Raw genomic sequence first — 25,611 nt, 5'->3', positions numbered from 1 at the left:
ATTGTTGGAGGAAAGGATCCAAGAAAACTGGCCCCTGTGCAAATGTATATATAGAAGTATCCTTAAGTATAATTGTATGCGTGCTGGCCATCTCCTCTGCTTGTTTCATCTTAGTGTGAAACCTTATCAGGGATTCACCACTTTTACAGTAGTCTACAGTGCAATACTAATGTTCTAATCTACATTTTACTTAGACACAGTGATAATTCAATTCAGGGGGGTTTATTTGGTAGGGGAAACATACTGAACATTTACAAGGCAAGTGTCAAATAAAAACTAAAATAAGAAGGTGTTATCTGTCAAACAGCTCAAATAGAACAATCGATTTCATTCAAACTGATTAGGTATAGGTCAATTGTTTCCATAAATCTCTAAAATGCTTCAGTAACAAAGCAAACTAGTGTCTTCAGTACGTAAACAATTTTATTCAAAACATTTATTCATGGGAAACAATTCAATTTTAAGTTTAACATCATAAGAAGGTTGCTGCTAGGATGCCTTATGCAGAGACTACTGATACTAATGAAAAAACATTTCACATCCTGTTCATCAGCTGAGTCCACATTATACTCATGGAGTCAGAGTGCAGCAAGCCAACACAATATACAGAACGTCATACAGAACCTCATAAAAATGTATTAACAAAAAATATAAACAAATCTTGTGTTAAAACATCTTGACGGAATTGCCATCCATTAAGGTTCAAGCAAACACAATATACAGACCCTAATAAAACTTGGAAGAAAAAGACCCTAAAGGTGTTGAAGACAAAACTATTCGTCCGTCTTTTCATCGACTTGGTAATGTCTGTACTCTGGCCTGAGTTCCCAGGTGTTTTTGTGTGTTCCCTTCACATTGTAGATGCCTATGTCATGCAGGATTTCCTTCAAGTAATTCTGGAAGAAGAAAAATCAGCTAGTGAGCAGGAGGGTCTACTAATGTTAGTGTCCAATCCATTATAGGACGCACAATGAGAGTTTAGGAGCGCTTCATGCATTAAGGTAACTTGCATACTTTATTTAAACCAAATGTATTTTGTATAGTCTCGCGTAGCCAGACGATCAGAGAACACCTACTGATACGTCTGGGGAAATCTAAATTCAATTAATGGTCTTGGACGCCAGAGAAAACCAGCGGTAACAAACCTACGCCCGGCGCTTTGAAAACCAATTCTGATACCATTCCATATGAAGGACCACCCTTAAGTCTTTGCATTGGTTCTGCGAAGCTGTTATTTTTTAATTTCCAAATTGTTTCCATCTACTTTTAGTCCATTCACTGAATTTAGATGTCACCACACATACCAATAGGCAGATAGATATCTGATCATTTAATTTCAATGTCTGCAATGTTGCTACCTGCTGCGTGACAAAACATAACTTTGAACCTAAGGTTTTCAGAGCCAATGACATTAAGAGTTGATTAATGAACCCACTGTCAGTCAATATCCTTACCACAGGCTGCTTGGTGATGTCCACCAGATCTTTGATGTTGTAGAATTGGTGCTTTTCAAAGGCAGAGAACAACATGTCCAATACTTGCTGCTTGTCAGCCCTGGCTCGTTTACCCTCCTCCTTCTTCTTCTTGTCATATTCACGCTTTAGAAAAAAAAAATAGCAGTTAAAACATTTCTTTCTCCCAGTGTCCAGTAACTTGACATACTTAGTATATGTTGACAGTTTGGGTGTACAAGGCATATGAGGCATCTTTCTTACATTGTAAGCATGGTTGGCTACAGGTTTGTAGTTGTTGGTGACAGCTTTGTCCAACTGCTGAGACAGCCTCACAGGCTTGGATGACTCTTCAATTTGTATCCTGTCAAATGAAAACACAATCACTTCCATTCACAATATGAATCGGTACCAGTGACATTAGAGACAAGTTACGATGTGTGCATACTGGCTGCTTATTACGGTATAGATCCTTTTAAAAACTGTATTCTACCTGTATTTTATAAAATGCAATAGATTCAGGCAAAAAAAAACAACGTATTAAACTTTAAAAAATTAGCCTGACTTCAGAAACAACCAAATCTTCAAACACTGTAATTTGTTTCTGTGGACACAAGAGGGCATCATTATAATTTGGTTGCAGGTGATAATTTGCTTCCAAAAATATTGATATTACCAAATTAATTCAGCTATTGTTAAAACCACACAATATCAACAAGCAAGGACTTTGGTTGTTACAGTATTTGACAAGTTCTTGTTTCACAACCTAAATCGATAAAAAAAAACAAAAAACATTACATCACAGAACATAGGCTATTCAATAAAGGGTTCCTATAGCACTGTAGCGCTGGAGGGAGAGGTCTTCATTCATACCACCCGGGTTAACAGACTGTGAATCTATCTGGATTCAGTTTGAAGGAGTTTGGTGTCTAAATCACCACCTCTTCTGGATTGCTTAACTTGTTCTAGAACTATCAATGACAGATCTGCTATGGAGCGACCGGCTTCCATAAAGTGTCTGGCAATAGGAGATTTAATGTCCTTGCGTCTGATGGCACTCATGTGTTCTATAATTTATAGAACACTCACGTGTTCTATGATTTATAGAACACATGAGTGCCATCAGTGCCATACATTCAATAGCACACAGTATGAAATAATAATACAAGATATAAGTTAGTGCTGGGTGATATGACAACATTTATAGAACAAGCATCGTTATTTAGTGCATTATAGTAGTACAGGGGCACATTGGGCCATTCACGAAACGTGCTTACGATCATATCTGATCCTAAAGTGCTAATTTGAGTGATTTTGGTTAGCCACACCGTCGTACTATAGAGTACAAATCAGGCTTTCCCTTATGTTGCACACCACCCTATCTGCATGCCTTTTATGGTGTTAATTGGGCGTTGATCTATGCAAATTATTCACACGAGCATTCTATTTACAAATGACTGACATTTATCGTTTGATACACCTCTGTATGCACACAACTCATGGCTGTGTTCACCTTTCATGAATCCGACGTCAGTCTTAAGAGCAGTAGACAGAGTTTAGTGAATGTAGAACAAAAATGAGATTTGTCTGTGTGTGTGTGTGTGTGTGTGTGTGTGTGTGTGTGTCCATAGCATACATACCTCTTCAACCTCATGTAGCTTTCACTGACAGCTGGTCTGCATTCTGCTCTCTGCACCACCACTCCCTCCAAAGCTATTTTATCTACAGCAGATGAGATTTAATCAAAACTTTAATCCACACTGCAAGTGTCCACATGTTTTCATTAAATTTCAATCCAAATCTCCAAAACAGGAAAGGGTGTGAGTAAAACATATGGTAACAACTCAAGATACTTTTCACAGTAAAGCAGAGTTAATTTGTGCCGTTTATATGAATCCTGTCCTATTCAATCAACGCTGGGGTGCACCTGTTCTTTATTTCTTGAAATCAGATCTACATGTGAACATTCCTTTAACCAACACTGCACCACAGCAGCCTCTTTCCAACAAATGGTATCTAAGCCAACATCAGCAAACTCCACTCTGAAATGTTGTGACCCTTTTTTGACCACAGCCTTTCTAACCTACTAGACTCACAAGTCAGTCTAGTCTCTAAACGCTTTGCTCAACTAAAGACATAACACAATCTACCAGCTTCTGTTGCTAAAACTGGTGAGTGGAAACAATGAGTTTGTTTTTAGACAGTCTTTAGGGTAGTCCTTCATATTGGTGTGGGGACATGACTCATTTCCAAATCAGTAGGCATAGCTTTGTTACCAGCTCTTCGCACCGGTGTTCCAGTAACTACCTTGCATTTAAAAGTCCCTAGACTTATCGGTAGACGAAGATCTCCAATCGTCTGGCACTAATCCTCTATAGAAGACCACAGAAACTACATGTAATTCCAGAGATTTTTGCAAACAGAAAAGAGGCCCTAACTCAGCAGACACGTTGCCCCCCAAGTGGACCGAGTGGATAATTCTGATCCCACGGCACACACCATCCAAAACCAATATTTGGTGCCAAAAGGAACCCATTCCAAAAAAGGAAAACGAGACCCACAGCCTGTATGTTTCCCATTGATGCAGCTCTGAGACCCTCTGCGGATTGAGACGGAGGAACTCACCTGGACCTGCCCCCGCCCCCGAACCTGAGCTCTCTTCTGATTGGCCTACAGGAAGGGAGGGAGGGATGGTGAAATGACAGCAGAGAGATGGAAGACGGAAGGAGGGGGGGGGGGGGGGTCGAACAATAAGAACCTCACCCAAGGGTTTAGTCACCCGTCAATCGCAGATGAGACGATTGATGATACACGGAGCTGCTTCTCCGTGTATACTATCCACAAACTTATGAGCACGATCGTGCACATGAGCAAGCAAGCATGCGCTCACACACAAGCGAGCACAGAGACACTCCACCAACATTTAAACACATACACACCAGCGCACACGACACTCAAGAGGTGTGCCACACTAGGAACACAATACAAACAGGAACAGCACAAGCTCAAGTAGCGTCCATCATAAAAAAAATTAATAGAATTAATTATAATCCAAGGACAAGAGTGCTTGCGGCACATTCAATCAAAGACCTCCATGCACACACATTAAAGCAACTCTACAAAGATTGAGCCAGATTTGTGTTGATTGACAGGTCTATGTTAACAAGGTCCAAATCACACACAAAAGATCCCAACTTTTCAAAAGGCAGCTTGCAAAACGGTCTGTGATCATATATTGGCAATGAACTGAAAACCCCAAAAGAGGAGGTAAAAAACTAAAAGTAGGCTAGTAGCAATAAAATTAAATAGAAATCAGGTACACATTCACATCTGAGAAGCAACGTATACATAATAAGGCACACTGAAAAGGAACATGATAAGCGTTTCATACATAAGAGGAGGAGCCGGACAGGGGAAACAAAAAAATGTAGAATTCTCTTCCCTTTTCCCTTCTGTGTTTACTTATCCACTACATACAGTATATTACTTATGCTTCAGGGTTATAGTAGACAATGACACACTAAGGGGAAAAGCTAAGAAGAATTAGGCTACAGACAAGCAGGAAATTGGAAATGGTGTGTATTAGAGCCAGATGCACAGGAAGAAGCAGAGTGGAATGAGTTCTTCCATATTGGCACACATAGAACTTACTTACCCCTTAGCTGTTTTATGAATAGAAAACACAGTTAACTATTAAAGCTACAATCCGCCGGGACTTATCAACTCTTTCAGTGCCACAATACGTCAAATATGTCATGAGGCCTGACGCCCCGTGTGCCACACTTCTTTTTTTTTTTAATTACATGTTCAGAACCCAAGATATGATGATTTGAAGATTTGCTGCTCCATTCACTTCTTGTTTAACTTTTTACTGAAAAAGGCTGTATCTCGGCTCCTGAGCACTTTTTTTTTTACAATTAATTTTGGTTGTGGCACTCAAAACCAAAATTCCATAAATAAGCATGGCATTGAAAGAGTTAATGAATAAACATTATTTTGACCTATCTGTATAGTAGAGCAGGTTCATAAAATAAAACATCTCTCTCTGTCAGGAGAGACAACAGACAACCTACGGATTGTAGCTTTAATTCACACAGATAATACTCATTTCGGATTAGATGGTAGATGTGTAACAGGACACCTCAAACATAGTCCTGGTCAAAAGTGTTGTCACCGTTCTAAATCAATGCTTATCATAGATTAAACTGTACCTATAACAACAGTAATAAACAACCTGTATAAGCTGTTTGTTGGACTAAGAATGATTACCAAGACAATACAGCTTTTAGTAGCTGTTTTAATATGAATATTTTCAATTACAAAATATAACATAATATATGTTTTTCTTTGGTGACTGGCCATTGTACAAGTATCACAATATAGGACATTAATGGACGCAGTGGAGGGTGACACCCTTCCTCGTCTGTTATTTTCCAATATCAGGACACCTCTGAGTTCTGTTTTTATTACTACCACCTTGAAACAAAAAGGCAGTGACACAGGTGTTTTAATCTTGCATCCACATCTACTGAACAGTTTCTGCAACAGCTTACAATTAAGATAACAGGCTCACCTGAGGAAGTCTCAGTGAAGACAGCCAATGTCTGACCTCCCACCGTCTGCATGGTGAATGGATGGTCACGAGGTGCGGGCACAGTGGTGCCTCCGGCGCATTCAATCACTGTCAGGTCTTCATTCAAAGTGAAAGACACCTGTAAAAGACAAGCATCGTACACGGAACAAAACGTTTGGTGCCGATTGGTACAGTGCTTTGCAAAGTTTGCAGTGAACAAGCAGACAGGCAGGCAGACAGACACACACAGGCGAAAAAATATCCTCCGGCCTTCCAGCCTGGCGGAGATAAATAAGAATAAAGCAACTTTCGATTGGAGACATGGTGGTGTATCCACATTTAAACAAAATTGACAAACACATACCTCTGATTTTCCCTGGTTCCTGAAAGAAACAGTCACAAATATTTAGAAAGCTAGATATCAGAATCCAAGGCTCATTAGTTAAGGTGTAATAATAAGTAATAACTGCACATAATATTGCAAACTAATAACAGAACACCAATTTCAAAGACAGCAGCAGTAGACCGTACACAGTCATGATATAACTATCATAGTTCTGCTTCACTTACTTGCCAATTCTTAGTTTCCCGACCTCGCCTCTCCCAGGCGCCTTTGCCCATTGTTGAGCCAAATATTTGGGCACCTGCACAGTGAATGGAACACAGACATTTCGCCAATTCACTCTTGGTTACCAGATGTATGTTAAGGGTTTAGATTTGAGCAAATCACTTTAAAACACCCGCCCATTGGATCACATCCTACTAGTTTCTATGCCATTCTATGCTGCAATTCGAAAATGGCCCCTGTCTAAGTCTTAACCACCCCCCCCCCTCCTTAATTTTCTTCTTTTGTATATATATATATATATATTTTTCTCTCTTCATACCAGTAACCTGAAAGCTGATTGTATGACATTCTGTATAGTAGTGTGTATATCTGTCTGCCTCTTATATGACATCATGATTTGTGTGCATGGGGTTCTCATCTTCAACAAGCTTAGTGCTTAATGAGGGTTTCCAGTTTAGTAGACCTTGTATTGTGAATTTGTACTTCCATGTACTGTTATGTACTGTCATGTACTATTCTCATGTCTTACTAAATAAACTACATCAATCAATCAATGTGTCATCATTACACGAGTGATCTCTGAACCGGGTACTTTAACACAGCGGTTCCCAAACTTTTCAGCTCAAGACCCAAAAGAGAAATTAGACGTTTGCCCTGGACCCAAACTAGTGAAAATAGCAGATCTACAAGCTCACAACGCTTCACTTCGCACCGCGTTGTGAACTTGTAGATCGGCTATTTTCACAACTTCTTAAACATGTTTTCTAATTTATGGATTTTTTTTTTCATGACATTCTTTAGAAAAATCATTGCATTTTTTTATTCATGATTTTTAATATTTTTTTATGTTTTGACATTTACTCGTGACACATACAAATTTGGAAACAGAGCTTTAACATAATGAACGTTATGTCTAGTTCGGATAAAGCCTTGGATCAAGACTATCATAGATGTATTTTATCGAGTCTGACTTTGCTATGCAAATGTAAAATTCGATCAAATACATCTATGATAGACAGTCTTGATCCAAGGCTAGATAAACACAGAAACTAACGGAAACTAACCAACACACTTTGTTCACCCAGTGCCGCTAACATCTTTGGCTAACGTTATGCTAATGATTAACGTCAGCGCGGAAGAAACTTCATCCTGTAAAACGTATTTAATCTATATGTCTGAAATAATCACACCTATACCTTTACGAGCCAGACGCCAGTGTTCTGTTTAGCACCGGTTAAATCCACGTCTCCTTTATTCTCTCTCTCTGACATGTTTAAAAGTTCGTCGGAGGCTAAATCAAATTGTACACCACAACAACAGAGAAGCTTCAACACGTTAAATGAACGGCGTAGTACGGTGGCTCTAACGGGCCAAAACAGCTGAATGGTCCTTCTTCTTTGGGGTTTAAGCGGCACCTTGCATACTTTGTGTTGCATTACTGCCACCTTCTGGAATTCGCGCGCGCGCGCGATTTTTTTGCGGTTTTGGGCGGATATTTCCGAGTTTTTGGTGGTTATTTGCGGTTATTTCTTTTTATAACTCTTAATAAATGTGATTCTGTTCATTAAAAAAAAAAAAAAACGTTTTTTTTTGTTCGTTTTTTTGCGGGGCCCCCCCAAGTGCGGGGCACCGCTCGCAGTCTCGCACCACCCTTCCTGCGGCCCACACACTCCCTGGGCTGGGACCCTGGATGCCAAAGCCGAAACTCTGCCCCAAATTGTTCAGATTGGCCTGTTATAGCGCCACTAGTTATATTACTCCTGCGGATCTGTCCCGATTTTCCATATTCCATCCTGATTGGCCAAGATTGGCTTCCAAAGTTTACAGGATTGGTTTGTTTTGAACAAAATGCCTCAAATCATTAACAAAGCATGCAATTTCCGTGACATTTTTTAAATCACTCCCATAAGACATGGGTCAGCGTACCTCCACCCAGGCACTTTCAGCATCCTGGATCCTGGATTGCTCTGTACAATTTAGAAGAGGTCCAATACATTCTATGGACAATTTTGAACTGAATTAACCATGTGCGAATATTGCAAGACATGTGCTTTGAATTGCGTAGTACGCTGACCCATTCTAGTTCTGTGAATGTAGTTCCAAAGTCTTTTTTCCATAGTTTTCAGGGCACTGGTGGTGCTGTAGGCTCTTTCTGCAGCAACATTGAGTAGTAGTAGAGCGATGCTTCCTGACCCTTACAATAGTAATAAAAGGGGTCTGCACATTTTGAGGGACCAAGGAAGTTTTTGACAAACTATGCATTTGCACATAATGCCAGTGTTGTTTAATGCAACTTAAATTCAGCCTGGAAGTCAGTTAAAAGATTTAAGAACCTGGTCTCTGTAGAGGTCACCAAGCACCACTACACCCCAAGATTTACGAACGCATACACAAGGTTAAACCATATGCTAGAGGTCCTATTTAAAAAGGGATCAAAGTTAAGAATCTTAGCAGCTTTTTTCCAGACCCCCTGGCCTTAAGACACGACAACACTGCATGAGATTGAACACTTGTGGGTAGGGAGGCCGAGGCATAGGCAATCAGAGGAAGCAGAACACTGATATCAATGCTTCCACATCAAACCACGGAGGCGCCCGTTCTGGAGGGAGTGACCACAGTGCCAATGCCGCAGGCAAAAGGCGTAGTGATACGATCTTTCTACATCAGAAATACAGTGTGCTGATAGTTTGTAGAAAGTGTCTCCCGTTGCGTTTGAGTTAAGCTGATTTAGGAGCACCAATTTAGGCGTCACTGACTCTACCCTTATCCAAGTCCCCTGTTGCGTTTGAGTTAAGCTGATTTAGGAGCACCGGTTTAGCCGTCACTCTACCCTTATCCAAGCATCGCCTCCGTTGATTTATTTCAAATTCATACACTTAGTACTAATACCGAACCATAATGGCCATTATATGGTGCACCATAAAAGCTTTAACATAAAACGTTGGTCAGATGGTATTTCAGTGGAGTTTTAATAGCATACCATACACTATAACATAATAATACACTGACATTGTCTAAGGGAAACCAAAATCATTTTCTAAATATGAAACCCCATGAGCATGTATGAAATATATCAAAAATGGTACAAAACATCAACAAAAACCACAAAACTATTCAAAGAGCTTTATGGAAATCATAGAACTGGATTAAAAAGTAACATGTACAGGTGTGTGCAGTCTTAAGAGTGGGCTAAGAGGCCAGTCTGAGGTAATCAGTTTGCAAATTTGGGCTATGTTTGTACTGAACTTTCCTACGGAGATGAAAGAGCATTATGAAAAAACACATGGCTTTTTTCCTCAATATTGACAGGTTATCTTTAGGCTAGCAATGTCATTAATGCACATTTTAAATTCAAAAGTCAAACAATTTCCTCCACCTCATGAGACAATGTAAGACAGATATAGTGTAATAGCAGTTTTCTTTAGAAATAAGTGTCCTGACTGTTTGCAGAAGGGATAGGGCATGTCAAACTGTCTACCATGATTACGTTTTATGTGTGTAACGAGCCAGAGCTTATTATGTAGTTCAATTTGTCAGGCAATATTTCTTTGTCTATGAAAAAAGTCCATCAAAACATACTTAATCTTCTTAAGTTTAACCTGAATATAAATGACACACGCTGGAAGTTTGCAAAGCCTACCACAGTAAAATGTACCCTTTCAGGTCAATTTCTACAGTCCCAGAATTAAATGAACATTTTACTGTGAGCAGTTTGCACCCCACAACTTCTTATTTACTTAAAGGAACATTTTGTCCTCGCTGTGGGAGAACCGTGTGTTCAGTTCCTGAGACTTCTTTAGAAGTCGCTGCTTCTGGGCCTCATCAAAGCGGTTAAACTGCAGGTCACTTTCCCGATCAAATGCCCGCCGCTCTACTGGAGCGCTGGGCGTCTCCTCCGCTTTCTTCTTCATCTTCTTTGTGTGCAAACTTATCAAGGATTCACCACGCTTGGTCTCCTGCCAGAAAGAAACAATGGGAAACAATGCTCATGTCTGGCAACTCCTTAATTCATATTGTACAGATAAAAAGGAAAAAGTAAGGAGTAACAATGGTACAGCAGCATTCCAATCCAAACTTTGTATTTTAGAGTAGTGCAACTTTGCAAAGAACAGGACAGTGACAAATGAAGCAATCATGAACAAAAATGAATGAACAAAAATCCCGCACTCTGCTCTTGCTCAGCAGCATCAGTTGTATTCAAATTGACAAATTTAGTAGTGCAACTTACATTATATTTGGACACTTTTGCTGCCAGTTGAATCTCCTTTTGGGACATTTGTGGGGTGTCGACTTTCTCAGTCTCACCTTTCTTCTTTGCCTCAAGGCGCTCCTATTTGTTAAGAATAATCACAATAGACAGGGAGTAAATCGTAAACTCATGATATATAAAGATAAACTCATTCTTATGAAACTGGTGAGCTGCAGCACTTACCCTAATCTTGCGCTCCGTGTCTGCAGGAGTATCTGTCCACATTGAACGGTCTTTGTCCTTTGGACCCGACTTCTTCTTGAAAGTGCGAGCCCCCAAGCCAATATGTTGCAGTTCGGGGGGGAGCTCTGTCATCCATGTTTCTCTAGCGAGCACGTCAGGAACATCCTTTTACACACAAACACACACACATTTTAATTTCTGTATTTGGAATGTTCAGTTTAAGACATAAATCATGTCAAAATCCAAATACATCAGAGTAAAAGATAAATGCAATGCAATAAAACAAAATAAAAACCCTACTGTATACTGATCTGATAAAATAATGAACATTGTTTGTCCAGCATGGAAGATCCTGTGTGAGTGTGAAGCATGTTTGTTACTACGCTGCTTATTTCTAACCTAAAATGTTTTCAGAAACATATTTTAGTGTGCTGATTAAGTTTAAGTTGAGTAATACACCGTCTGACTCTGGACGTCATCTTAAATGAGATTCAAAACGGGGTAGCTCTGTAATTTAAATCAGGTGTGTTTGGAGAAACGTGCAGCTATGGGAGGGTCTACCTATGACATGTCATCACGCAGTATGTTTTCGTTTGACAGGAAGTAATTAAGATTGGCCTGTTTGGTACTTTTGATATAAGAATACACAAAACATTTATAAAGTCCATATTATGACCACGGAGATGCTCTAAAAGTAAACAAAACATATTTTTCATTTCACCACGTCTTTAAGTGGTTAAATCTCAACACTCACATCTCCTGTCAGCTTGTCCTTCATCTTTTGTGCCCTGCGCACAAAGTCCAGAGCCACAGAATCCTGAACCAATCCTTTGGCAGGCATGGGTCCAATTACTTCCTCATCCTCTCCTTCACTGCTGGAGGTCTCAGCTTTGTAGCCTGGGGGTAGTGCAGGCCCTGGGAAGCTATCTTCATCATCATCATCATCATCATCATCATCACCATCATCATTATCTGCTGCTCTGCGAAAGCCTGGAGGCAAGGCTGGACCCAGTACTGGTGGCCTGAGATAAACAATAGAACATTTGTTAATCATAAAATGTAACAAAATTAATTATGGGTAAGTATAAACTCTTTCTTGTCCACACTGATCTTGAGTTCTTGTCTTGAATTCTCTTGCTCACCTCTCTGGTGAACTCTGTTGCTTCTTGAACCCTGGGGGTAGAGCTGGTCCAAAGAAGCTGTCGTCGTCTTCGTCGTCATCATCGTCCTCATCGTCCTCATCATCATCTTTTGGCTTTGCTGTCTCTTCCATGCTGGACAAACAATGTTATTTTTTTTAATCAGATCAGTACAGTAGGGTTTTTATTTTGTTTTATTCCAGACAGGTCCAGTGTTAACATTCACTTTGTCAGGGACATGAAAATGATCATCATCCGTCAAAGCTGCAATCCACAACTTTTTAAATGAATAAAACTTTATTTTGACCTGGTCTCCTCACTCTTCCACTGAGAAAGTTAACGCCTGCAGGCTGCAGCTTTAAGAGACTTTACAGTTTCAAAATCTGCTAAATGCCTGAATTGTAAGGAGTGTTGATGATATAAGTGAACCTACTCTATGTGTATATTAATATCAGTGAAACTGCACTCAATTAAATTCAAAGGGGCTTTATTGGCATGAGAAAACATATGTAAAGCAAAAGCAAAAGTGGCAAAATACAATCAAAACAAAATAATGTATGTAAAATTAAAAGGTAAAAAAGAATGTGTAAACAGAGCTGTGTGTACATTGCAACTGAGATAAATCTATCTTACAAAACTATTATGAATTGTGCATTTGCTGTCAGAAATAGTTGGCCTATACATCCACATAGGAAAGGTTTTAACAGAGTAGATGTAATTTCCTGTGTTCTGGAGAATTTGGAGAGTTTGATACCAAATCAAGGAGAATTCGAGGAGAAATGACAATCAAGGAGTCCTCAAGGAGATCTGGTTGAAATCAAGGAGAAGGGTTGGCAGCCCTGGTTTGTGTGTGTGTGTGTGTGTGTGTGTGTGTGTGTGTGTGTGTGTGTGTGTGTGTGTGTGTGTGTGCGTGCGTGCGTGTGTCTGTGTGTGAACCTACTCTCTGTGTGTGTGTGTTGTCTTGGATCTCTTGAAGACCACCTCCCGCTCGCTGTCTTCTGAATCGCTGGAGGGTTCTCCCCGTTTATAGCCAGGTGGGAGAGCCGGACCAACCACTGATAGGGAAAACAAAACACAGAACCCAAGCAACTCCTGCTATAATCAAAGCAAACACAAATGGACAGCATAAAAGAGCACCTGGTCCGTCCGTCTAAGCTTACACCTTTTTTTTTTTTAATATTTAAATTCCACATTTGTAATTCCACAGTTTTGCAGTGATACATCACATGACTATATATGAATATATATAGCAATTTCAAGGTCAGTGCTTTCTTGTGGGTTTTTCATTATTTTAAACATCTCCTTCGCTCCCTCCGCTGTAAAGCTCCGAGATGAGGTTCCACGCAGCTCGGTGCCTGTGGGGGGTGACATCGGCAAATATTTTTCACTATGCATGATTCTTACCCTTTTCCGCACATCGTGTCCAAAAAGTAACGGTATTCTGCCCTGCTCTCAGATGTTTTAACTTTAAGCGGAAAAGAAAATCCAACTGTCGGGTTGAACAAACAAGCGTTTAAATCGCTTGAAATATCAGCCTGTGGCCATGTTTTACCAGTGCAATCTTACGGGAGCAGTACAACGCATTCGAACGGGGTTTGACTGGCCACGGGCTGACATTTTAAGCGATTTAAACGCTTGTTTTCAACCCGTAAGTTAGATTTTATTTTCCGCTAAAAGTTAAAACATCTGAGGGCAGGGCAGAATACCTTTACTTGTTGGATACGATGTGCGGAAAGGGGTAGGAATCATGCATAGTGAAAAATATTCGCCGATGTCACCCCCCACAGTCACCGAGCTGCGTAGGACCTCTGACCTCATCTCGGAGCTTTACAGCGGAGGGAGAGGTTCTAAATGGGGCTAAAGCCCTTAGGGCTTATTGTGTTATTGTCCTTTTAGCACCATTGCTTAATCGTACCACTGTAGGCTACTATTTGCAAACTGTTAATAAAGTATTCAATCAATCAATCAATCAAACTTAGCTGGATATTTCCCACATCTCAAGAAACCCCAGCGGTCGTTGTTGGATCTTGTAAATAAATAAATACGTACGTCCATCTTCACTGTCTGAGTCTTCATCGCTGTCGTTTCCTAACCTCGGGGGCAAGGCTGGTCCACATGACATCTTTGAAACGTCGACGAGTTGTTTGTTTTTATTTAAGAAAGAACTATTAAATTGTACTTGTGCCAAATCGGAGTGAATCGTTTATTTGGAGTGAAAATGCTCACGATCCAACTTGACCCCTGACCTCAGGAAGTAAAACATTATCAACAGCCAATAAACGAAACGACCAGTGTTGCCATGTCCACTTATTATAAGCGACTTTGGCCTTGTTTTTCTGTAAATTTGCTTGTACATATTTGTGGTTGCGGTTTTTGGGGCTTGTTTGGAGTTGTTTCTAAAGTGTAGTTGCTTATTTAGGCTTAATTGCTTCAAAATGTTTTAATTATTTTAACCAGTGGTTCTCAAATATTGTCATGTACACCACCACATTAATATGTATTTGTCCCTAAACCCCATCTGAAAATGTTTTGTGCCAGGGAGCCCCGTACCAGATTTGTGTTGTTAGAATGTTTCAAATATGTGTACAGGAGTAGGACAGGATTAAAGTGCTCATATATGGCCTAAGTGCCTATAGTTGCTTCTTCTGGGCTTGTTTTCCTAGACCTGGTTGCTTATTTCTCTCACAAAATCTGGCAACGCTGGAATCGACATTGGTCACATGACCAGGAAGAGATCTCATTGACTGCGTAGTGCGTGATGGTAACGGATGGTAACCTGACTGTGAACATCATCGTTGGGCTTTGTGTCGAACTTGAAATCATAAACTTTAAAGTTGTCAGCTAGTTATTTACATTACCAACTATATAAGTGGCTCATTCAAGCGCTTCTGAAATGGGAAAAAGGGACAAAGGAGATCGAGGTAAGAAGATCTTATCTCGAAGGGCTTTGAACCTCACTCGAGGACCCGAGACAGTGGGACCTCATCTAGGAGCGTGGAGAGTGAGGTTCCAAAAGGGGATTTAGGACATTTTTAGGACATGATAAATAGTGTCAACTGTCAAGTGACGTTCAAACAAGAAGAATCATCCTGATTGTTGCGTTTTGACATTATATTGAAAAACTGAAAGAGCCATTCACTAGGAGAGGATAGCTACGTCTTATCTCAACCGTGACTAACAACTGTGTTTATTTACTACGACGAATATAGTCCCAAGTTGGAAGGTTTCCAGTTAACGGTCCCATGCAGGACAAACCGATACCCTCCCCATACCATAAAGAGCTATCTTGTTGTTAGATAAGATTTGTGAATAACGATAAGGTAGATTAGATGCATACCAATATTTACTTACTGTTAACCTTAATACTCACACACATACTAATAACCACACAATACAACCATACTAGTGTTGGACTGACACCTTCACTCTCAGGCTGCTGTGTTGTCTTTCTCCAGGGCAGCCCACTGGTAGTAGTGAAAGGAAAGGGTCCGTTTAACTGTGTGTTTAGGGTTCGGAACAGAATCAACAGATCTATATATTTGTTGACAATCTTACCACAATTCAATTCTCCACATCTTTCTTGGTGTGTATCTGTCCATGGCCATCGGCTGATAGTGTCCAAGCTTAGCCAACGTGTTGACTGACACGTACGATGTCTACCCATAGAAAAGAAGTCCAAAAAGCGTGTATATGAGGAGGAAGATGAGGAGGAGGAGGCGATGGGCAGTGAATCTCAGGAGGCCATACCCGCAGCTGCGGGGAAACAGGTGGATGAGGCCAGCACCAAACTTGATGAGTACGGGGCCAAAGACTACCGTGTTCAGATGCTCCTGAAGAATGATCACGCCGCACGTCCCCTCTGGGTGGTAAGACAGTAGGATTTGATTAACTCTCCAAGATATACTTGTAATGAGAATCACCTTTTATTTCATACAGTGTCCTGATTCTAAAACAACTGAACTTTGCATCTCTACATGTTTCTATCTTCCTTTTTTTTTATTTTTCTGTCTCTTCTCCTCCAGGCTCCAGATGGACACATTTTCCTCGAGGCCTTCTCGCCCGTTTACAAATATGCGCAAGATTTCTTGGTGGCGATTGCAGAGCCTGTTTGCAGGCCCGTCCATGTCCACGAATACAAGCTGACAGCTTATTCCCTCTATGCAGCTGTCAGTGTAGGACTGCAGACCTCTGACATTGTGGAATACCTGCAGAAACTCAGCAAAACATCCATACCTGATGGCATTGTGCAGTTCATCAAGGTGTGAGAGACATAATACACGTTTTTTTATACAAGGGATGCGAGTGTCTGGGATGAGGATGTGTGAATACATACATACATACATACTAATTAAGACTTTGTTGGACTTGTTGTAAACCCCTCAAATGTGTTTAAACAAATCAGAAATGACCACATTCCGTACCATACATAATGTTTGACAGAAAGAACATTGTACTCACTAATATCCGGTGACAGTGTCATGTGTGTTTGTGTTGTCACTTGACTATAATTACATTTCTCTCTGTCTCGTAGCTTTGTACAATGAGCTACGGTAAAGTGAAATTGGTGCTCAAGCACAACAGGTAAAATCACGTCCTCTTTGCCTAAATATCCATTATTTTATTTTCAGCAAATGTTTTCAAACTGTGCCATATTATCTAACACAGATACTTTGTTGAGAGTGCCTTCCCCGATGTGATTCAGCGCCTCCTGCAGGACAACGTGATCCGTGAATGCCGTCTCCGTACTGCCGACGGAGCGGACACTGAGCTCATCACTGAGATCATCCACAGTAAATCTGCGGTATGGCAACCCATTTCCCCTCTTCCAGTTAATTTGATTACACAAACCTTAAAATCCTCTGTTTAGAGTTCTATCAGAGTTACAAATGGATAAATGAACACTGAGGATTTTACTATGTACATATCGTAGATATACATTTCTAAAAAGCATAGTTCCATTGTTTGGTTCTCACTGGCTATGTACCGTAAAAACACTAGGTCCTCCTAGGCATATAAACAAACACATGATAGGACCACATATCAGTATCACTCAGCCAACATATTGTTTATTATAATCACACTATCGTTCCATCAGTGTACTACCATTCACAATCTTGTTTTTCCTATGGCAAGGTAAGAGGAGCGCTCCTTTCATCCTGTGTATGTGCAAGGTTTACAAATCACTTTAAAACAAGGCAGATCCGCTCAGGTAATCTGACGTAGTGTGACATGTTTGTGTCCTTGTTGTGCATTGATTACTAAGTATCTCACTTATTGGATCTTTATTGAAAAGAAAGGTAGGCCTTTCTGTAAATGCAACCTAGGCTCTCAAACCTTTTTTTAATTGGCTTTATTTATTTAGTAGAATATAAAAAAAAATAAGAAATGCTGATCATTGAAATGTTATGAATATACCATATATTATCTGGTTTATTTTTCCTTTTCTTTTTTTGGGTTGTTTTTTACCTTTTATCTCCCTTTGTTTATTTGTGTCTGGTTTACCAAGCACACCTACATGACTGTTCTAATGTCATCCCTGCAGTCAGTACAGTACCTTTTTACTCACTGGTTGGCCAATGTGGTCTTGTTGTGTGATATATTGAGCTGATAGCACATTGATGGCTTGCAGAGAAACAGTTTCTAGCTATCAGCTCTTCATCAGTGATTAACCAATTAAGCCCTATATACTTCATGGTACAACAAGTAATGGAGTTGTTGCTATTTTTGAACATCTTTGAAAAATGTTGCTACAATACAGTAGGGACGCCAGTTGTTTGAAAGTCGTTAATGGTATGTTGAGCTTTGGCAGTACCCAAATAAGACCATTTGGAAGTCTTGATGAAGTCTTATTCCCTCATACAGATCTCTAAGACCGTGCAGGACAAGGGAGGGGCTTCTACTTCCCAGCAGACCGCTGAAGGTCAAAGTTCAACCACCCAGGTTCCCGATGACATTTTCAGCTACTACGAGCAGATGGATAAGGAAGAAGAGGAGGAAGAGGAGACACAGACTGTGTCCTGTGAAATTAGACAGGTCGGTGTCAATCTTACCTCACTCTCTTTCTCTTTTAATGTAATTACATTAATTCACAACATATGATTGTAATTGTTGATTTTTACATATATGAATCTAGACTGCAGACACACTCTCCCGTTTCATCTTTTCTGTTGTGTTTTCATGTGGACCATTTCAGGAGATGATTGAAGAGCTGCAGAAGCGTTGCATCCAGCTTGAGTACCCTCTTCTGGCCGAGTATGACTTTCGCAATGACACGGTCAACCCAGACATCAACATGGACCTGAAGCCCACCGCAGTGTTGCGGCCCTACCAGGAGAAGAGCCTGCGCAAGATGTTTGGAAATGGCCGCGCTCGCTCTGGAGTCATTGTACTGCCTTGCGGTGAGACAACAGAGTTTCTGTGATAGGTTATTTACATGTAAAGGTACATCTTGTTTTCATATTCTCAGAAAAGTACAAGTAATTGCATTGAAAGCTATTCTGTAGCACATCAAAATGGGCAACGTGCTTCTATATTTGATGTCCTTCATTTCCTTCCCAGGAGCGGGCAAGTCTCTGGTGGGTGTGACGGCTGCATGCACGGTGCGTAAACGCTGCCTTGTGCTCGGCAACTCCTCTGTGTCAGTAGAACAGTGGAAGTCCCAGTTCAAGATGTGGTCCACCATTGATGACTCGCAGATCTGCAGATTCACGTCTGATGCCAAAGACAAGCCCATCGGTTGCTCTGTGGCCATCAGCACCTACTCTATGCTGGGCCACACCACCAAGCGGTCCTGGGAGGCGGAGAGGGTTATGGAGTGGATGCGTAGTCAGGAGTGGGGGCTAATTATCCTAGATGAGGTTCACACCATCCCTGGTGAGCTGTCACAACAACTGCCAATATAACGCATACAGTAAATCAGCCTTTGTAACCCCTGAGTTATGTTACAAGTAAATATAAAAAACATTTACAGGTACATGTAAAACAGTACATGTAAATGTTTATTGACAGCTTCAACTATATATATTACATAAACAGGCAATTGTCCCATTAATGGCTTTACTTTCAGATTTATTTCTCCAAAGTCATTAAAATGTTAACAAACTTATCTGAATAACTGAGTCAATGTTGCCTCAACATCATTACATAGTCAACAAGTCATGGATGTATTTGTATATGTATTTATTTTACTAATTTAATTGGTAAATCGATCTTTTTCCATGGGAGTATTTTCAGCCTGACTTTTCAAATCAATCCAATCCACACTTAAAAATGCGTGTAACGCAACTGTAACATAACTTTGTCAATACTGAATGCTGAATTACCTATCTAATGCAAGTTTAAAGCCTTTGCACGTTGCTTGACATGTTATAATGAAATAAATGGAATCCAATGACTCCCTCAAAAATCATAGCATACTATGGAAAAAGGTTGGCCGTAATGTCAAGTATACCGAGTCGTAGACCACCTGTATGGTCCTTTGAGAGGATTTTGAGGATGTACCTATAGTATTTGCTTCAGGTCATCTGACCTATTGCCATTTAATTTAATAAGATAAATGTGTCCATGGGTGGATTTACAAAAGTCATTTAAATATAAAGGATGTGCTCAGGATGTTATTGAATGATGCACACAATAATGTAAATTTGGTCAAGTTGAGACAGTATTATAACAGTTATGTGTGCTCTTTGCAGCCAAGATGTTCCGTCGTGTTCTGACCATTGTCCAGGCCCATTGCAAGCTGGGTCTCACTGCCACACTGGTCAGGGAAGATGACAAAATAGTGGATCTCAACTTCCTGATTGGGCCTAAGTTGTTTGAAGCCAACTGGATGGAGTTGCAGAACAATGGCTATATTGCCAAAGTCCAGTGTGCTGAGGTGAGTCTTACTGTGGCAGTAAACTGCTATATCCAAATTGGCCCATAATGGTGCATTTGTACACTCAGAATTAAATGAACACTGTGGATTTATTATTTCCACGCCAGTTCCCAACGGGTACAACTAGTACATCAGATAACAGAAGTGTTGCGCAACGGGTGGGGCGTGTATTCCTGACTTGCATCGTTTCCGACTTGCATGACCACCGAGTAGGTCTAGCTTAGTTATACTTGGTCTAGCTATACTTCATCATAGATGTTGATCTGTCTAAGTTCCTCCTGGTTGTCCATACTGTATTTCTTCCGTCTCACTCAATTAGCACACAGAGGGTGGGGAGGGAGGTTGGGGAGGTCTGCCAATCTTCTCTGCAGTCAGATAGTTGTGGATTATTGTGCCATCAACAATACACTCACTTTCTAAACACAATGCAAACTTGTCCCCCAAGATTTCTGTATTTTGGAATTCTTGACTTAAAGACGGAAGCATTAAATAGACAACTTAAATATATTTCACATTTCATATTGAGTGATCAACACAAATGTCTGAAAACTGTCTTCTGAAGGAGGTCTCTGCACCTGGCTTGTAGAAAGAGCTGAGGCATTCCAGGGCACCAGTTAAAGCCTTACTGGAAGCAGGATGCATTTTATTATTTACATAAGACAGTCATTCAAATTGGAGATGGTACACTGCTATAGTGGTTGGCTCTCTGAATCCTTTCTGTGTGGATTTTGCATGTTCTTCCATGTGGGTTTTCCCCGGGTGCGCTGGTTTCCTCCCACACCATAAACGCAAGCATTATGGGCAGGGGTGCACATAACTTTTTAGGTCTAGTACTCAGAAGAGCACCTGGAGATGTGACTTGGTGCGCACAAAATAAATGGTCCCGTGCCGTTTTGTCGGGGGGGGGGTGTGCCTGTTCTCAGTTACATAATTAGTCTTACTAAATGCCATGCAAAATGTGGTAATGTGTCACATTCTCAATACATACTGTAAAGTGTGGTGGCTCTACTCATACTGTAAACAGAATAAAACAGACGTACAATAAATGAAAACAAAAAAACACTTTTGAAAGATTAGATGGATTTGGATAAAGCATATATCCCAAAACCAAGAATAATATTCTTGGGTTTAGAATTTGACAACTTAATGGATAATGGATGAACGCTCTCTGAAGAACTCACCTACAGTATGTGCTTGTCCCTCAGGTGTGGTGCCCAATGTCTCCTGAGTTTTACAGAGAATACGTGGCTATTAAGACCAAGAAACGTATCCTGTTCTACACTATGAATCCCAATAAGTTCCGTGCCTGTCAGTTTCTGATTAAATTCCATGAGCGACGCAATGACAAGATCATTGTGTTTGCTGATAACGTCTTCGCCCTGAAGGACTACGCCATCCGCCTCAATAAGTAAGTTGTTGAAACAATTAACACACTCATTGTTGCAGTCAAACGCCTATTTGCTCAAAATTGCCTCATGTTTGGTTCAACTCTAACATTTTTTGTTTTTAACTGTCCTTGCAAGGCCTTACATCTATGGCCCAACCTCCCAGGGGGAACGTATGCAGATCTTGCAGAACTTCAAACTCAACCCCAAGATTAATACCATCTTCATCTCCAAGGTCAGGACATGACTGTTGCCGCCTTGTCCTTGTAATCTGTTAACAACCCCTCTTTATCATCATACTTTTTACCAGTAATTCTTCTCCGAAGTGCACTGACTATTATGTCAACCATGCACATGTATGCCAACACTGACATCTGATAGGAAAGCAGAATAGTGCCCTTATTTAAATTCCTTAATATCGCTCACAGGTTGGAGACACTTCATTTGACTTGCCAGAGGCGAATGTCCTGATTCAGATTTCATCTCATGGTGGATCCCGCAGACAAGAGGCCCAGAGGCTTGGCAGAGTGCTCAGAGCCAAGAAAGGTCAGTTTCTTTTGCTTATTCAAAAAAGTATGTCGGCAGTGCAGAATATACTTTTTTTAGGGAGTCTCTGTTACACAAGTGTTCTTTACTCTTGTGTACCTGCACATCATGCAAAGAGACACCTAACACTCACTCCTTTTCACTTCAGGAATGGTGGCAGAGGAGTACAATGCCTACTTCTATTCCCTGGTGTCCCAGGACACCCAAGAAATGGCTTACTCCACTAAGAGGCAGAGGTTCCTGGTAGACCAAGGCTATAGCTTTAAGGTGCGTTCATGGCTCCAAGAACTCCTACAGTATGTGCACTCCAGCCACCCCACTCCACCAAACACATTTCACCTTATGCCTGGTACACCTGATACAACTTTAAGTCAGAGAACATGTCCAATGTATGGATCTCACTGCTCTTTCTGTCCTAAAGGGTGTCTAACTAGGCAACTAGGAATCTCGGGGCGGGTAGAAACACATTTCATGATTCCCTCATGACTTTTCAGCACATTTCCAACATCTGTTGAACCATGAGTGTACTGTGATAACGTTTCCATGAAAAGCATCATATACGTAGTGACACCCACTGCTCCTAATAGTTAGCATGGGTAAATGCCTGGGGGGAAAAAAACTGGTGGAATGATTCAATGTGGAAACTGAAGGCAGGGGTGCCAACAGCAGTGGCATTGAGCCCTGTGGAGGCCACGAGTCATCACCCGAGTCGACTCTGCACCGTTCACAGAGGGTGAAAATCGGTCATAATCTGACATTTTTGAAATTGTACATGGTTTCCACATGGAGTCAACCACGTCTGCATTCCGTAGTCCTCAATATAGGATGCAAAAGGTCACTTTGGCGTCAGCATGTGGACACCAAATGAATCTGCCCAAGTATCAAAATGTAATGCCTAGAGACAAGAACAAGCAGACTGTGAGTTAGGTCCCATGTTTTGGTAGCCAGTCATTGTGTAGCACATCTGAATAACATGAGGAACACCGCAAAAGAAATTGAGAAAATCTAAACATGTTACATTTTGTGCCTGTTGCCACCGTTGTAAGACTGAGCATTTGGCGTCTCAGCCATGCACCCTGTGATTTGCCTAGAAATCGTCCCATTTGCTTTTCCGAGTTGACTTTGATTTCAACTCTTGTTTTTTGTGTTTTATTGCTTTTAATACGAGATTTTTTTCCCCTTTTAAAGTTTTTTTTCCTCCTCCCTGGCCCCCACGCACATTCTGTATGTTAAGTGACTTTGAGTGCTTAGAAAAGCGCTATATAAATTCCAGGTATTATTATTATTCATTCGCACACTTTGCTTTTTCTTTCGCGTCCTAGGTGATTACTAAGATGGCAGGTATGGAGGAGGAAGACCTGATGTTCTCGACCAAAGAAGAGCAGTATCAACTCCTACAGAAGGTCTTGGCTGCGTCAGAGCTGGATGCTGAGGAAGAAGTGGTGATAGGGGAGGTGGGCGGACGACCACAGGTGAGAGTCCCTCTCCTTCTGAGTTACACAACAGATCTGGGTTTTTTAATGCTTAGTTTGTGTTACATTATTCTGATATTCATTTCTATTGCTTCTTATTTTTCTTATTCTGTACCTTCCGTACTTCCCATCCCTACCTCTTTCCATCTCTCCCAATTAGTTCTCAAGGCGACCAGGCACCATGAGCTCCATGTCGGGTGCAGACGATGCAGTCTACATGGAGTACCACCGGGGTAGCAAAGCCTCCATGGCAGGCAAGAACATCCATCCGCTCTTTAAGCGCTTCCGCTTAAAGAAGTAGATGTGCACTGGCTCCATCTTCACCCCCTACTGGGTTACTCAGGAATTACAAGGTGACAGGACTGAGGCAGAAAGAAATATGCACAGACTAGTAGCCCATAGTATCGGGAAAGTTGACTTGGAAGGTCTGAAGCAGGATGAGAGCAGCTGGAGATGAAGCTAGGAATGATGTGCCTCCAAGATAAGGGTGATGCTGCCCTCTTAAACTTGATGACGAGCTTTATCCCGTGAGCTTGATGTCCTGTAACTACTGTCTGTGTATGTACTGCAGTCTCAAATGTATATTAGTGTTAAAAGGGCAAGGATTCATTTGTGCCTTGACTGATTTAACCTGTCTTTTGTAATATTTGTTGAAACATTCAATCCCTAAGCCCACATTGTCAGTGGATCTAGAGCTGTTCTGATGTAAATAATTTCATGTTTTGTTTAGTTTTTTGTAAAAGCAGCATCGTGGTCATGAATGATGTTGAGTGTTTTTTCCAAAGGATGTGAGACTGGGAAACTTTTGTGTAAAAAGTGCAGCTGTATAAAAATAAATAAAATGAATATAAAAAGATTTTCTTTCTCAAGCGTAAGAGGGGGAGAAACTGTATAGAAAAAACATTATAGGAAGTTAGCAAATGAATGACATTGAGAAGACTTCACTGATGTTATTCAGAAAGCTGGTATATTCTTGAGTAAATATGCACATATGTAATTCTATCCGAAAGATATTCACTATTTGTTGTATTAATGTTGAAGCACTGAGTAGAGTTTCATAGTTTTGCACAAGGTGTGTTTTTGTGGTGTAATTGAAAACGGTGAAGGGTGCAAGAGAAGGGAGGTCTTGTTTCATTTAGATTCAACATGAGAAGTAGCCAGGGATGGGAAGGAGAGACACAGCGAATGTTTATACTTCGTTGCACACACTGTCACCCAACGAAAATGGCAGATCTACAAGTTCACAGGTTGTGAGCTTGTAGATTGGCTATTTTCGGTGCACAACTAAGTATACATCCGCTTTATTCACTTCTTGAAGACTTGAACGTTTTCCAAAACAACCATCCGCAGCCTGGTGACTTATGCCAGCTTTCAAAGAGTGAGCGTGGGAAAATAGCCACCTCTATCTCAGAGCCACACTGTGACGAGAAGAGAGCAACGGTCTCCCCTGTGAAAAGCCACTCTTCCCCCTGGCCCCTTTGATTTAATCCCTGGATTTGACATTGCAGCGAAGAAGGAAACCCTCATTGGTTCTGGAGGAGGTTTGGACCACACGTGATCTTATTGGAGGACAAAAGATGGAACCGTAGTGTTATGGGTTAGATGTGAATGGAAACGTTGCTCAATATGGGTTGAGGGAATTGGGAGGGAGTAGGCCTACCCATCACGCAATGGACACAATATAACCTAAGAGCCAACATTACAACTTCAACCATTTAGGTTTTCATGTGAATTCAGTAGCATTTACATGATGGAAATATAAAAAAAATGTATATTTCCAGTGTTTGTTCAAATCTATTTATTTATACAGCACTTTTGTCACAATGTGCTACGGTAAACTACACACCCTATAAATACCCACGTCCCTTGTAACAGAAGAGACACAGACAGAACAAACCATATCCACTGTAGACTATACTCAAAGCGGATTCACTCAGAAAACAATATTGCTTATTGATCATCATATCTTTAAAAAAAAATCTTATTACAAACTATTGATTTAATGGGAGATTTGTTACCATTCTTTGATACAATAAATATGATAAGGAATGGCTTTGATGGCTACTTGCCAATATAATATATAAACTTGGTTTTAGGGCCATTCTCAGTACCAGGAGTCTGTTCAAAAGATGCTTTACATTACCTTCACTACCTGACTGCAGCCATAGT

At 40.7% G+C, this 25,611-nt stretch overlaps 3 protein-coding genes across 4 annotated transcripts; 1 reads left to right on the top strand and 2 right to left on the bottom strand.

Annotated features, from left to right (window-relative positions):
* Positions 1 to 206: 206 nt before the first annotated feature.
* Positions 207 to 7,922, bottom strand: gtf2f2a (general transcription factor IIF, polypeptide 2a). Of its 2 annotated transcripts, XM_080426844.1 has the most exons (9): positions 7,789 to 7,922; positions 6,595 to 6,668; positions 6,389 to 6,407; positions 6,025 to 6,163; positions 4,077 to 4,121; positions 3,092 to 3,173; positions 1,716 to 1,815; positions 1,455 to 1,598; positions 207 to 896 (listed from the first exon to the last, which is right to left on the bottom strand). In XM_080426844.1, exons 1-9 carry the CDS (start codon positions 7,861 to 7,863, stop codon positions 774 to 776), a joined length of 801 nt encoding a protein of 266 aa, XP_080282970.1. In that variant the 5' UTR covers positions 7,864 to 7,922; the 3' UTR covers positions 207 to 773. The 2 variants fall into 2 exon arrangements, with proteins under 2 accessions (XP_080282970.1, XP_080282971.1); XM_080426845.1 differs by lacking the exon at positions 4,077 to 4,121.
* Positions 7,923 to 9,548: 1,626 nt separating this feature from the next.
* gpalpp1 (GPALPP motifs containing 1) lies at positions 9,549 to 14,401 on the bottom strand. Its single transcript, XM_080426835.1, has 7 exons — positions 14,213 to 14,401; positions 13,104 to 13,218; positions 12,167 to 12,298; positions 11,779 to 12,046; positions 11,025 to 11,189; positions 10,821 to 10,922; positions 9,549 to 10,548 (listed from the first exon to the last, which is right to left on the bottom strand). The coding sequence occupies exons 1-7, from the start codon at positions 14,283 to 14,285 to the stop codon at positions 10,330 to 10,332; spliced, it is 1,074 nt and encodes a 357-aa protein (XP_080282961.1). The 5' UTR covers positions 14,286 to 14,401; the 3' UTR covers positions 9,549 to 10,329.
* Positions 14,402 to 14,920: 519 nt separating this feature from the next.
* ercc3 (excision repair cross-complementation group 3) lies at positions 14,921 to 25,222 on the top strand. Its single transcript, XM_080426811.1, has 15 exons — positions 14,921 to 15,084; positions 15,830 to 16,029; positions 16,186 to 16,422; positions 16,695 to 16,744; positions 16,829 to 16,964; positions 18,026 to 18,196; positions 18,357 to 18,561; positions 18,722 to 19,036; positions 19,855 to 20,039; positions 21,245 to 21,447; positions 21,563 to 21,659; positions 21,853 to 21,970; positions 22,119 to 22,237; positions 23,293 to 23,442; positions 23,603 to 25,222. The coding sequence occupies exons 1-15, from the start codon at positions 15,057 to 15,059 to the stop codon at positions 23,741 to 23,743; spliced, it is 2,355 nt and encodes a 784-aa protein (XP_080282937.1). The 5' UTR covers positions 14,921 to 15,056; the 3' UTR covers positions 23,744 to 25,222.
* Positions 25,223 to 25,611: the final 389 nt, after the last annotated feature.

This window comes from Gymnoscopelus braueri (assembly GCF_963280865.1).
Source record: "Gymnoscopelus braueri genome assembly, chromosome: 1".
In the NCBI taxonomy this organism is placed as follows: Eukaryota; Metazoa; Chordata; class Actinopteri; order Myctophiformes; family Myctophidae; genus Gymnoscopelus; species Gymnoscopelus braueri.
The sequence above is the reverse complement of the archived record's forward strand: the minus strand, read 5'-3'. Positions and strand labels throughout refer to the sequence as shown.